The 15,249-nt window shown below is 42.9% G+C and overlaps 1 protein-coding gene across 1 annotated transcript in view; it reads right to left on the bottom strand.

Moving 5' to 3' along the window:
* The window catches only part of CAMK1D (calcium/calmodulin dependent protein kinase ID), a 239,154-nt gene that overhangs the window by 42,611 nt on the left and 181,294 nt on the right, over positions 1-15,249 (bottom strand). Inside the window, exons 4-5 of the mRNA XM_062019992.1 lie at positions 9,445-9,583; positions 2,830-2,956 (exon numbers count right to left, since the gene is read on the bottom strand). Coding sequence (XP_061875976.1) covers positions 2,830-2,956; positions 9,445-9,583 — 266 coding nt within the window. The remainder of the gene's footprint in view (positions 1-2,829; positions 2,957-9,444; positions 9,584-15,249) is intronic.

The following is a 15,249-nucleotide window of genomic DNA, read 5'->3' on the forward strand; positions in this document are numbered from 1 at the left end:
TCATTTCAAAGCAAAGTGGTTAAACTGACAAAAAGAAAGAATTCCTTATAAAACCTTAGAAAACCAGGTGTTCTATGTATCTTTAAAGAAAAGCACCAGGAAATGCACTTTAAGTGATGGATCAATGAATGTTACTTCGATCCTATGTAAAATGTTTGGAAAAAGCAAATGTATCAGACAGGACACTTCATGGGCCAGCACTGTGCCATATGCCTCAATGCAGAGGATGACACATATTCATGTTGTGCTATTAAGAGGAAGGACTCTTACGTTTCATAGAATCACAGAATGGTAGGGGTTGGAAGGGATCTTTAGAGATCATCTAGTCCAACCCCCCCTGCAGAAGCAGGTTCACCTAGATCAGGTCACACAGGAACATGTCCAGGTGGGTCTTGAAGACCTCCAAGGAAGGAGACTCCACAACCTCTCTGGGCAGCCTGTGCCAGGGCTCCCTCACCTCAATAGTCAAATAGTTTTTTCTTATATTTAAGTGGAACTTTTTGTGTTCCAGCTTCATCCCATTACCCCTTGTCCTGTTGCTAAATACTATAGAAAAAAGGGATGTCCCAACCTCCTGACACCCACCCTTTAGATATTTGTAAATGTTAATAAGATCTCCCCTCAGTCTCCTCTTCTCCAGACTAAACAGCCCCAGTTCCTGCAGCCTTTCCTCATATGAAAGATGTTCCATTCCCCTGATCATCTTGGTGACCCTGTGCTGGTCTCTCTCCAGCACTTCCCTGTCCCTCTTGAGCTGAGAAGCCCAGAACTGGACACAGGACTCCAGATGAGGCCTCACCAAGGCAGAGTAGAGAGGGAGAAGAACCTCCCTTGACCTGCTGCCCACACTCTTCTTGATGCATCCCAGGATGCCATTGGTTTATCTGAGGGCATTAAGCAGGTGCTGCAAATTGGAATGACACTGGAAGGCACAGCAGCTTTTGGATATGGACAAATTGCAGACTATGTGTGCAGAAGCCATGTCATCAGGTATGACAATCCCTTTTGTGGGCATCACCACAGTAACATTTTTCTGTGCTTGGAAAATGTTGTCTGGGCATGCAATTATATTAAAAACAAACAAAACCAAAACCAGCTTTCTCCTGTGCAAAAAAAAAGAAAGAACCCAAATATTTAAAGAGGTTTTCATTGTGAGACAGGGGAAAAACTGTCAGCACTTCAGAAATAAGTGGTTGTGCCCTCTTGACCCATGGTGAGTAAATCCCATGTTCAGGACGGTAACAATAGGCCTGGAGGCACTTGTGTAGCTATCAGTGTCCAGACCATGAGTAATGAGAGCTCTCAAACCTCTCTGAAAGCACTACAACTTGTGTCACATGCTCTAAGAGCTTCCTCTCCAAAATAGAAAGTTTTCTTATGTAAATGGCTCTGTGGAGAGGCCACGATGAGATCACTCAGTGCCCAAGTAGAGTCACACTTTCTCATTTTTATCAGGGCTTCAGCAACCATCTGAGCTTCCCCGTGGCTCAAAGACTTATTCTAGTCAGTGCCCATTTCAGAAGAAAATGAAACATGTTAATTAAGGACAGAAGAGCTGACATTCAAAATTACAAGAATTGCTGTCTCAGCTCAATTCCTGCTAGTGCTTTGGAAGCAGATTTCCAGTCTGGTGTGATTACACAAGACAGCTCTTCATGCTGCACAGAGTGCATTCTGAGTCATGTGTCTTAAAATACAAAAAAGTGATGGGCTGATGGCTTCACAATGAGAAGCCAGAGAAATCTGTTCCTTTTCCTGATGTTATCAGGATAGAGTGTGTCTGTGCAGCGTGAAGATAACGCCCAGAAAAAAAGGTATTCCTGAGACAAATCTGGATCAACGTGTCATAACCACATAGTCTGTTTTGAGTTCCCATACCATGGTATCATCAGAGCTGTGAAAACAGGTGAGGTGGCAGTTGCAAAGCAAAAGGAGCCTCTGACTGCTGGAAAACATCAAATCTTTCCTGCTGGAAAGATCTAAGACAAACCTACCTTTGAGGAAGCCACTGTCATTTCAGTTTCCTGGATTTCATGGATAGTCCAGAGATTAATTTTACCATCTCAGCTGACTTGCTTGGCATTGCAGGATGCACAGGCTTGCTGGATGTCTCATGTACAAGGTGAGTCTTTTAAATAGTGTTTGCTCATATAGACTCTGTCAACACCTGTCATCTAATTCTCACATTCAGCTGCTTCAACCTTTTTAAAAGTCTGCTGGTAAACAAACTGCAAACCAGTAGCCTATTGAAGGCACCAGAAAAGAGAAAGCAGAAAGGACAGCAAACTGTCCAGGGTGGCCCAAGGATCTAATGAGCTTTTGCATACTGACATCTAGGAGTCAGTAACTTGGTTGTAATACAAGGATTACCAAACATGTAAATGTGGCTCTTTCATTGTTACTGTCTTCTGTCTGGGGAACCGTGCAAACACTACTCTTTATGATTAAAAGAATATGTTACAATAGTTAAAGCTTTGTGGTTTTATAGGTGCTTGCAGAACCAATACATTTGAGGCTATTTCTCAGTGCTCCCAATTTAGCTACAGGTAGTGTCTTTGAGAAGACTCATTCTGCAAAGGATTAAGAAGTTGAATCACACACGTGTGTGTGCACAAGTGATGTGCACAAACACAGAGCTGTATTGCAGGGTTGGGACCCAAAGGGGATGAGCATACGAGACAGAGCACTAACAGCTTCTGAAATCTTACAAACATCTGTAACATCTCATGTGCACTATATAGCTGCACTAGTATTATTTCCTTTTCACCATGTGTGTGAAGTGGGAAGACACTGGGAAGAGTGTATGGACAAGAGAACTAAACCTCTTACCAACATAGCCAGGAGTCCCACAGGCTGTAGACATCACATCTCCTTTACCCTCCATCTTTGACAATCCAAAGTCACTGATCATGATTTTTGACTCTTCATCCTGACTGTAGTAAAGCAGATTCTCAGGCTAGAAAGGAGAACAAACAAAGTGTGTGTTGAATATGTAAATGTCTTTTGGCTGATGTCTTGCATTTAATACAATCCTTAGTTACATTATTCACTAATATAATTATGTTCCCTCTTAAAGAGTTGCATTTACAACCAATATGGAGATCCTCCCCAGGCAACTAATGGAAGAAACTGATCCCCTGAGCTTTGAGTAACTTTGCTGGGATAACAAATGTCTCCTTTAGTACCTCAAATAAGAACTAAAGCTCATCCCTTACTTGTGAGATGTCTGATGTATTCTCACATCAGTGTTATAAAGCAGAAGGATTGATTTGAGGGCAGTTAAATATGGTAAATCCAGGTAATGTAATGAGCATTTTATGTAGCATTTTAAAAAAGAAAAGAGGAAAACAGTAAGTATTAGAGGATTTTTGTATTTTCTCCACTGGAAATAAACTGTTGAGAGACGGGAAATGCCTTTACAGTTAACAGACTTGCAGTAAGGATGTTCCAGCTAGAGACAATTAAGAAAAAATGCTGTAGCAGTAAGCACAGCAACTTGTTTATGCTGAGAGAAAACAAGAATCACTCCACAAAGACTTGTGACTTTATAACAGTATGAGGGGGGCTAGAGAGCCCAACCAACTCCATTTGCTACAGCATAATCATGACAATATGCTTTGAATGTGCTACTGCTACACAGCAAAGCTCTAGCTAGGTGCTGTGAGAGTACACTTCTTCCCTTACCTCCTATCTGGGCTTGCAAAACAGGTCCAGCATCTGATGGCACTCAGACAGTCTGGTATCATTGCATCACCCAGACCTTGGGATTGTCAACATAAACCTGGTGTAGACTTTTGCCTGTGACAAACACCCACCCTCATGCAGCACATTTTGTCCATCAGCCCACCGTGTGCCTCAGAAAATGTTGAGAAGCAGCTGTGGCCACACAACATCATCAAACTCCTTGGTACACATCTAAACTTAGATTTGCAAGGAGAAGCAACTGCCCTGCAGTAGCATCAGCACTCACCCTCCCTCCTCCATCCTGTAATCTCCTGTTCTGGGGAAAATGGGAATGAAGAAACATTGAGAGGTGACATTGCCTCCACTCTACTCTGAGATTTCTGTTTAGCCTCAATTGCACTTAAAGCACTTTTTGGCCCCACTGTGAAGCCATGTAATAATGGCTTTATCCATGGGATATAACAGCCATGAGAGGATCTACAAGCTGCATCCACAACTGGGAGTCAGATGGGACTCAGGCAACAGAGACAATGATTCTGTTCATTAAAATAATGATGAAGCTGTGTCCTTTATGTTTGTTTTTCATGATGGCTTGTCAGTCCAGTGCTCTAACTGGCCATTATAATGCTGACACTGTTCTCAGACATTGTGTGAGTCAGTTTTATGCCATGGTCTGCCCTTGGTTGGAGTTACTCCTGATTTTCACTCATGCACTTCTGATCTGCCAAGGGGTTAGCAGAACTAGTATTAAGGCAAAGACAATTATTTCCCAACTATTTCTGCTAATGTACCTGAGGCCCCCACTCACTCATATTTAAGCAAGGTCAAAAACCTCACCCATTTAAAACTAAACTTGTCTAAAATCTGTTTACAAGAACTCTGGATCTTCAAGCCAATTAATTAAAAACGGATTAACAAGGTGGCTCTGTACCAAGAGGAGTTTCTTGAGCATTTCTTCTTCCTTGGAGGTCTTCAAGGAAGTCTCCTTCCTTGGAGGTCTTCAAGACCTGCCTAGACATGTTCCTATGCGACCTGATCTAGGTGATCCTGCTTCTGCAGGGGGGTTGGACTAGATGATCTCTAAAGGTCCCTTCCAACCTCTACCATTCTATGATTCTATGATTTCAGTCCTTTTATACATCCTGGACTTCCCTGGACCTCATCTGCTGCCATTTCTTGTTATCCATTGCTGCATTATTTAAAGACTTGGAGCACAGATCTGCTTTTCCCAACTACTGCTAGTACTATTTTGGTATCTGAATAACATATAATTACAATAAATAATTGTTATAGATGTTTCAAGAGTTGTATTTTTGTAGAGTGGATTCTCTCCCAGACTTTAATTTTGAGGGATCACAATTTGAAACTTGCACTTATCTTGATATTTAGAGATCACAAAAAGCCTTATTATAGCCCTATTTACGCCACCATGATATGTTTGTGCTAACATAAATTCACAGCAGGTGTTCCTCATCTACCATACTTTATGAGTCATTCTAGCAACTGATATGATACTGACAAAGACTTGCAAACAAAAAGAAAGAAAAAGAGAAGAGCTAGTCTTTGCCCCAAAATACCACTGGAGAAGGTTTGGTCTAAAATAAGCATGTCCTCACATAAACTCTGAAAGTAATTTGTAGCTGAATCCACTTCCCAGTTACCAGATCTTATATTAAATTATATAAACTTTAAAATTAGATTAATCAGGTTTAAAGCGAGAGCTACAACCTTTGTGTAAATTGTACAGACAGCAATATTAAAAGCTCATACAACCAAATATTGAGAAGACTCAGACCTTCCCCTGAAACTTCTGGTTGCAGAAAGAAGCCTCAAATTATTTCCTACAAATTGAACTTGAGAGAAAGCCAGTCATGTTCATAGAATCATGGAATCATAGAATGGTAGGGGTTAGAAGGGACCTTTAGAGATCATCTAGTCCAAACTCCCTGCAGAAGCAGGTTCACCTAGATCAGGTCACACAGGAACGTGTCCAGGCAGGTCTTGAAGACCTCCAAGGAAGGAACCTCCACAACCCCTCTGGGCAGCCTGTGCCAGGGCTCCATCACTGTCACGGTGAAATAGTTTCTTCTTAAGTTTAAGTGGAACTTTTTGTGTTCCAGTTTCATCCCATTACCCCTTGTCCTGTTGCTAAATACTATAGAATGATAGGGGCTAGAAGGACATCATCTAGTCCAATCTCCCTGCAGAAGCAGGTTCACCTAGATCAGGTCACACAGGAACATGTCCAAGCAGGTCTTGAAGACCTCCAAGGAAGGAATCCTCACACCCTCCCTGGGCAGCCTGTGCCTGGGCTCTCTAACCTGAGTAGTAAAATACTTTTTTCTTATATTTAAATGGAACTTTTTGTGTTCCAGTTTCATCCCGTCACCCCTTGTCCTGTTGCTAGCTACTATAGAAAAAAGGGATATCCCAACCTCCTGACACCCACCCTTTAGATATTTATAAATGTTAATAAGATCTGCCCTCAGTCTCCAGACTAAACAGCCCCAGTTCCCGCAGCCTTTCCTTGTATGAAAGATGTTCTATACCCTTGATCATCTTGGTGGTCCTGTGCTGGCCTCTCTCCAGCACTTCCCTGTCCCTCTTGAGCTGAGAAGCCCAGAATTGGACACAGGACTCCAGATGAGGCCTCACCAGGGCAGAGTAGAGGGAGAGAAGAACCTCCCTTGACCTGCTGCCCACACTCTTCTTGATGCATCCCAGGATGCCATTGGCCTTCTTGGCCACGAGGGCACATTGCTGGCTCATATTTAGTTTATTATCAATCATGTTAAAACAGTAAATAATGCTTCCATACTGAAATGTGGTGGAAGTCTAATAAAGATGAGAATATTTCTACGTAATTCAGCATAGGAGCATGAAATGAAGGGTAACTGAGAGCAACATGTGAAGACTGTAGGAGATGGAAGACTAACAGTGCCTCCTTACAGGAAACCCATTATTTGGGACTGCTAGGACTAAACTGCACAACACTGAGGAGGAAATACTATTTGCAGGCACCAAGGCATGTTTTCCTTTGGTGGATTCAAGGTTTTGCCTTAAGAATGTGCTAAACCAATACTTAAAAAAATACATTTCTACTTTATATTATTCTGTCTATTGAAGTGAAGACCATAGGATGTCACTTCTGACAGAGGTGTACAGGACTGAGGCAAGTCTCTTGCAGCAGCAAGGTCTGGAAAAGCTTGCAATACTATAGGGATGGCCCCCACACAGCTAAAAGATTCCCATGTCTGCCTATCTTGGGTACTTCTCCAGCTCAGAGACCTGTGGCGCTGGTGGTTACACAGGTAATGGGCCCTATTTTGGTCACTGCTGCATCCCATTTTGGAAACAAGTCTGTCACCAGACCAAAATCCCTAAACTATTTGTGGCTTTTGACTCTATTAAAGTTCATTAAGCTTCTACATAATATAATCTGTTTAGCCAAATTCCACTTGGAGACAATTCAAGGCCAGAGCATCGACATCCAAGAAGATTCTTGTTTGGAGTATCCTTCCAAAACACAAATAGTGTTCATTGAATACATTCAACTGAATTCTTAATTTCTGGCAATAAACTAGCAGAACTAACTAGCTCAGGAACTGAACCTCCAGTTTTCTTTTGACATGTACATCGATCCATGGACCCCAATGGGATGCACTCGTGGGTGCTGGCAGAAGTCATTGCTAAACCACTTTCCATCATCTTCAGTAAGTGGTGAAGAACTGGAGAGGTGCCTAAGGGCTGGAGGAGAGCAAATGTCACTCCAGTCTTCAAAAAGGGTAAGAAGGAGGAGCTGAGTAACTATAGACGGGTCAGCCTCACCTCCATCCCTGGAAAGGTGAAGGAACAACTCACCCTGAGTGCTATCTCCAGGCATTTAAAGGACAAGAGGGTCATTAGGAGCAGTCAACATGGCTTTACCAAGGGGAAGTCAGGTTTGACCAATCTGATAGCCTTTAATGAAGATGTAACCAGATGGATAGATGGTGGTAGTGCAGTGGATGTGGTTTGTCTCGATTTCAGTAAAGCATTTGACACCATCTCCCACAGCATCCTCACAGCAACACTGATAAGGTGTGAGCTGGATGATCAGGTAGTGAGGTGGATTGTTAACTAGATGAAGGGAAGAAGGCAGAGAGTGGTGATCAATGGGGCAGGGTCTAGTTGGAGGCCTGTATCTAGTAGAGCCCCTCAGAGGTCAGTGATGGGATCAGTACTGTTCAATATATTCATTAATGATCTTGATGAGGGAACAGAGGCACTGTCAGCAAGTTTGCTGATCATACTAAACTGGGGGAAGTAGCTGACACACCAGAGGCTGTGCTGCCATTCAATGAGACCTGGACAGGCTGGAGAGTTGTGGGGGAAAAATCCAATGAAATTCAACAAGGGCAAGTGTGGACTCTTGCATCTGGGGAAGAATCACCCCAGGTACCAGTACAGGTTGTGGAATGAACTCTTAGAGAGTAGGATAGGGGAAAGGAACCAGGGGGTCTTTGTGGGCAGCAGAATAAGCATGAGCCAGTAATATGCCCTCATGGCCAAGAAGGCCAATGGCATCCTGGGGTGTATCAGAAGGGCTGTGGGCAGTAAGTCAGGAGAGGTTCTCCTCCCTCTCTACTGTGCCCTCATGAGACCACATGTGGAATATTGTGTCCAGTTCTGGGCCCCTCAGTTCAAGGACAGGGAATTGCTGGAGAGAGTCCAGTGCAGGGCCACAAAGATGATGAAGGGAGTAGAGCATTTCCCTTCTGATGAAAGGAGGACAGGGAGCTGGGGCTCTTCAGCTTTGAGGAGACTGAGGGGTGATCTTATTAATGGTTACAAATACATAAAGGGTGGGTGTCAGGAGGATGGAGCCAGTGATGGCCAGTGATAGGACAAAGGGCAATGGATACAAGCTGGAATATAAGAGGTTCCAAAGAAATACAAGGAAGAATTTCTTCCCTGTTGAGGTGAGGGAGCACTGGCACAGGCTGCCCAGATAGGCTGTGGAGTCACCTTCTCTGGAGACATTCAAACCCACCTGGACAAGTTCCTGTGTGCCCTACTCTAGATGTTCCTGCTCTGGTAGGGGGTTAGACTGGACGACCTTTCAAGGTCCCTTCCAACCCTTAAGATTCTGTGATTCTGTGATTTGTATTCTTTCTAATGTCTTCTGCTAATTTATTGTCTAAGATACTAAAGATGGGGAGGTTTAGCTGTGTTTTATGAAATCCAAGCCTTCCTGCTCACCCTAATGATAGTATAAGATAGGACAAAGAAACAATACTAAAATAACGTTTCAGGTTCTTTTTACCAGAAAAGCAGAGAGGTTTTGTTGTGATAACATGGTACAACTTAAAGGAAAATTACCTAAAAATCACATTGGCACACATCTTTCCTCAGAAGAATCCTTGCTATTAACAGTGTCTCTAAAGTCACTGGTTCAAATAGCATGATAGAAATTCATTCAACTTTCCCACACTGTTTATTGTTACTAATTATTACCAAGTAAAAAAAAATATAGCACAGCAAGACAGTTCACAGCAGTAAAAAACTTACATCCCACTAAGATGAGTTTCCTGCCTTACTGCAACATTCCAGATCTTGAAGAACTTCTCCCTCACATCATATGTGCAGAACTCTGATTGTAACAGCACTGATTGCAAAATTCTCATTAAAACTGCAGCTTCAGAGCATCCCTCTAATGGTAAAACCTTAGTGAAACAGCCAGTCCCAGGGGAGGCTGCACTTGCACGTGCAAGGCTGTACCTTGAGGTCCCTGTGCACGATGCCCATTCGGTGCAGGTAGTAGACAGCATCCAGGACCTGCCGGATCAGGGTGCTGGCATCCTTCTCAGTGTAGAACCCTTTTTCAACGATGCGGTCAAAAAGCTCTCCCCCAGACACTCTGGAAGACACAAGGGGATGAAGAAGTGTGAGGATATGCTTGGTCATGTGCTTTTCTACCTCACTAAAGGATGGTCAAGGCCATGCACTAGCCACAGGCAGTCTGAGCACACATTGATCTGGAGCTCTGGGGGCTCCCCCACTCTCCCAGTAAACATTTTGGTTTTGGTTTTCTCATAATCCAAGCACTGGTCAAGGTATAATGGAAAAAAAAAACCCAAAGAATGGTCAAAGACCCACTAGAACTTGCAGAGGGAAATTAGAACTGTACCCCAGCAAGACACAAGGGAGCAAACGCTGGTTTCCATGCTGTCCCATTGAACTTTGTATAGACAGCTTTGATCTGCTCCTCCCACTGGTGATGGCCCACTGAGACTGTAAAGTTCCCTACTGGTATGATCTCTTGGGGTTCACTTTTCCCTCCACTGACTAATTGCCCTGGAGGAATAGTCCCATTCTCCTTTCCCCATTAGTGGATGAAATGCATACAGTAGTTGCTGCCAGTACCTATAGAGCATTAGTCTATAAAAGGTCTCTGCATCTCTGGCAATTTAAAATGCTCTCAGAGGTCCCTGCCCTTTACTCATACATGTACACTCATTTATCAGCAGCCACAAACTCTTTAGGCAGTGCACAGCCCCTGCCCAGCACTGGTAGCAGACAGATATTGGTGAGGGAGTGCAGATTATGATCATAATTAATCACCCAATGACACAGATGAGGAAAGGATTCCACAACTCAAAGAGGAAAGAAAATAAAACCTTGACATCCCACTATTTAATGTCTGCTATATTACACTTTTCCTCTGCTCTGCTAGAAATAACACATTCTGAACCTAATCTTAAATAAAGCATGGACACATTAAAACTCCCTGGAGGAGTAGCTGGGGAAACAAAAGAGGAAAGAAATGTCTGAGTAATTGAAATAATAAAACTGTCAGCAAAAAAATGCTCTACTAGGGTAAAGAAAAGATTGCCATCTTAACAAGCAAAGCCTATTAAAAAATAACATGTATGAGATACGTTTTTTCAGCAAGTTGCACCACTTAGCATATCATAAATATCACAGTAAAACTTTCTTTTACAACAAACCCAATAAAGGGAAAATAATAAATGATTACAGTCATTAAATACATATGGACTGGGAGTTTGCTATTACAAGAACACTAGGTAATTCAGCCACTCCAAGCAATAATCTGCTTGAATAATGCCATGAAGTCACTTCTAGGGAAGTTTGGAGCCTGAATGAGAGAAAAGGCTACTGCTGAAAATGAACACATTCCATTTAGAAAATGAAAAGCAACTTTGGAAGAACAAAAATAGGCCAGATAACCCTTGTATTACATGCTAGGCAAACAAACCAAACAGCTTCAAAGTAAAACTCTGCAGTAAAGGTGAAGTTTACTCAGGGCCTGAAGTCCACCCAGGAGAGCCCTGGCCATGCCAGCAGTGCCTGGCAGAGAGAGGCTGGAGCAGCAGTTGGGAGCTGACAGGGGAGTGAGGAAAAGCCCCTGGTACTGTACTGTACTGAATTGAAGAGCCCATGACTCACAGCACAGTGGGGAGGGAGGCATGGCAGGTAGAGGCTGCACCAGCAGACACAACAACCTGCTCTGAGCTGACACTTTGAACATCACACCAAAAAACTGCAATGAAAAACCTTTTGTTCCTAGTTCCTCACAGTACAAGTTGTATTTCTCATCAATCTATAGGTATCTCTCTATATATATCTCTTCATACACCTCCAGAGTGTTGCTCCATGCTCCTCTCAGCCCTACATCCTTTGCATGACCCATTGCGTGCCTTGCCAAGGGAGAACAGACACATCTCTGCCTCACCATTCACTGGAGACAGACCCAGTTTTACTGAGTCTGGCTCCCATTAGCTGACCATCTTTTTATATTTCTCCTGCAGCTTTTTTGTTTCCCCTGGATTCATTGCACTGAAAATGAAGCCCACACAGTAATTAATATGACTGAATCCAGCACATTTCCCCATGAAAATGCAGTGTGTGCTGTTTTGCAGTTCCATACTTTTGTTATATTCAAGAGACAGACTGCTTTAGTAGATACTGATTTCCATCATGTGCTTTCCTGTGGTGTTTGCAGAGAGTGTAATTCCACAAAACTTTTTTCTTGCAATGACAACATTTCCCTCCATACCAGCTCTCTCCCTATCCCCCTAAACTTTCATTCTTTAATCAAAAGCTTTTCTTAGTCAAATTTAGTTGAGTGGATCTACAGCACCGAGGCTCAATCTGTTTATAATTTTATTTCAACACATGGAAAATATTTGCAGCCTCTTAAATGATGCATTGAAAACCAGAATCTAATCCAAGAACTCAGGGGGAACAGCTGGTAAGTTCACAGCCACTTGCTTATTCAGAGTGTCAACAGCATCCCAGGTACACACAGAGAGTGGAGGGACTTGTGCTCCTATTTATTCCTGTGGTGACTCTGTTATGGCACATGGCATTTGCATCACGTTTTGCTCTCAACTGCTGAGTTTCTCTGCTTTGGGCAAGAGTTATGGCTGAGGTTCACCTCTCAGGGATGCTCTTTAACTCAGCATCCAAGGCCATGGCTACTTTCAATATGGAGTGCACATCCATATGGCTTTTCTCCTCCAAAACAGGGTTAACTGAACCGTAATGTCATTGGGAATGCTGCTCCCTGTATGGTACCCAAGGACTGACATAAGTCAACACTGTCCTAGGAGCAAACCAGCAAAGGCAGCTGTGGGAGAGCATCTGACCTCTAAACTCATGGTGAAGATGTGTGACCTCTTTGTCTAAAGCTGGTCTTGATCCCAATCCCCTCTTACCCTGCTGAGGCAGGACTTGGCATCCTGTTCTGAACAGACCTGGGCACTCACAAAGCACTGCTGAAGTTTGTTTGTTCCAAACTTTGTTGTTATGGGATTTTTTCTTTTCATTTTTTTTTAATGGCAGCACCAGCTTTGCCCTCTCTATGGCAACTTTGAGCAGTGCACAGGAGGCAGGGTTGAAACTGCAGACAGCAAGAACAGAATTCGGTCTTTGTCTTAAAGAAATTTAAGACAAAAATTTTCTGACCAGAAAGAGAGGGTAAGGAGAGATTTCTCATTAGTGGAAGAGGACTGCTCCTGTCTTGCTGCTGGCACAGCCTCGTGGAGGGGGACACACTGTCCCAAACAACAGCAAAAGGAACCTTTTTCCCTTGCTGATTTCAATCTAGGTTCCTAGGAAAAAAAAGTCAAAGCAGGAGTAGCCAAGTACAGCTACTTGAACAGTGTTTAACCCTGAGAACAGCTCAAATGTCACACTTGATCCACAGTAGCATTAGCCCTGCTCAGGAACTCAAAGCTGGGCAAAAATCAGTGAAATAGTCACAGAGAATGAATCACAGAATGGTAGGGGTTGGAAGGGATCTTTAGAGATCATCTAGTCCAGCTCCTCTGCAGAAGCAGGTTCACCTAGATCAGGTCACATAGGAACATGTCCAGGCGGGTCTTGAAGACCTCCAAGGAAGGAGACTCCACAACCCCTCTGGGCAGCCTGTGCCAGGGCTCCCTCACCTGAACAGTCAAATAGTTTTTTCTCATGTTTAAGTGGAACTTTTTGTGTTCCAGCTTCAGCCCATTACCCCTTGTCCTGTTGCTAGCTACTATAGAAAAAAGGGATGTCCCAACCTCCTGACACCCACCCTTTAGATATTTATAAATGTTAATAAGATCTCCCCTCAGTCTCCTCCAGACTAAACAGCCCCAGTTCCTTCAGCTTTTCCTCATATGAAAGATGCTCCAGTCCCCTGATCATCTTGGTGGCCCTGTGCTGGCCTCTCTCCAGCAGTTCTCTGTCCCTCTTGAGCTGAGGAGCCCAGAACTGGACACAGGACTCCAGATGAGGCAAAGGAGAGGTCACTCCAACAGTGTTCAAGGGTTGGTGTCAGTCCTTGTCACTGCACAGTTGTTATATTTTTGCATTTTCTAATTTACAGAGGTAACTGAGGAGAAATGAAGTATTTCAGCATTAATATTTCACCTTTGCTGTACATTGACCCATTTCAATATCAAGTTCATTAGAAAAGAGCCAAACTGACAAAAAGCAGCCCCTGCCTCAGGTAAGGAGGGAGGACATGATCAATCTCCTTAAGCAACTGATTCCTTTACAGTGCCATCAGGAAGGCAGAACGTGCAAAGTTTCAAAGTCTTTGATGAAAGATGAGCACTAAACAAAAACTGCCTTGCAACACAAGGTTCCTAAACTCATAAACACAAAGCAAAAGCCAGTCTCTCTGGATTTCTGATGCTTTTGCCAGCAGTGTGCAACTTACACCCCTGTGTTGCAGGTCACTCTATCAGGTACCTGCCAGAGCAGTGCTGCAGTGGGGCTGCTTGGCAGGGGATATCCCTACATATGTTAGCCTTCAGTTAAATAATACATGAAGAAGAAGAACAAATAAATGCAGGAATTAAAAATGTTAGTCATGTATTGATATTAATGTATTCATATTGCCCTTTCTTTCTCTTGCTGGTACCATCTGTGTGTACAGATAAATACTCTCATTTATGTACCCCTGCATTCTTCACTGTTATCAAGTCTAAGAACCTTTCTGCTTGTTTTAGGAGCTTGAAAAATAACACCCTTTGAAATATCACTTTGACTTCTTTGTCATTTGGCAAGGCATTGATGTTTTTCTTTTCTTTCTCTTTTGGAGTACAGTCTGGAGTTCCTCTGGATTGTTTACTGCTTGACAGTTTAATTGCTTTTTATCAAAAGCCATATTGCTGAACTCATCAGAAGTTGATTCACACAAAGAATCCTATCAAAGCTGTGCAGAGCTTGTAGGCTTTTCCCTCCAGCAGCACATGAAGTTCACTTGATGCTTTCCTGCAGTTTGAATCATGATCCAGCCTCCATTGGACAAGTCACCAAAGCGCCATCATGTTGGGTCAGAAGAACCAGCACAGAAAGACAGAGATATCCCTAGGGATTCACTAATAGTGTTTAAACCTGCAGATTAGGGATGCCTAATGAAAAGAGGGCTGATTTTAGAAATCTGGAGCAGGAAGCATCCCAGGCCAATATGAAAAATAAGGTAAATATGAGCATTACCCTAAAGCTATGAACGACTTGCTGATCAGAAGTTACATGTTCATAATTTCCTACAACAGAAATCTGGAAAAGCCTGTAAAATAGATGCTGGAGCATGAAGCTGGAAGTGTGAGGTGAGATAAGAAAGACTGAAGGGACCATTCCTGGGAAGTTCTGACTTTGAGTATTCCTTTTCTCTAATGAAGGAATACTCATTAACACAAATATGTCCATTAAAAGAATATACTTTGTTTTTAATGAAGGGCTTTTCTGTTTGTCTTTAAACTTCCTCTGCATTGTGAAATGCATGAGAATCACAAAGCAAACCTGGCCAGCTCGCTGCTCAAGAGGAAAGAGCCATTGGCTGCCTTCATTTCATTGTTCAAATGACATAAAACATAAGAAGAAAATGAGCAAACAGATTAATAGATTTTAGACCCAGAAAGGAACATTATGATTATTCAGTCTGACCTCTTGCAAATATAAGCATGTGATTAAAATTCTCCTTGTGCCAATAATCTAAGGTGTTAATCAGGCAGGGACAGATATTGCTATAGAAATGCTGTGAATCCTACAGAGACCTGCCTTATTCAG

This window comes from Colius striatus, chromosome 1, assembly GCF_028858725.1.
Source record: "Colius striatus isolate bColStr4 chromosome 1, bColStr4.1.hap1, whole genome shotgun sequence".
In the NCBI taxonomy this organism is placed as follows: Eukaryota; Metazoa; Chordata; class Aves; order Coliiformes; family Coliidae; genus Colius; species Colius striatus.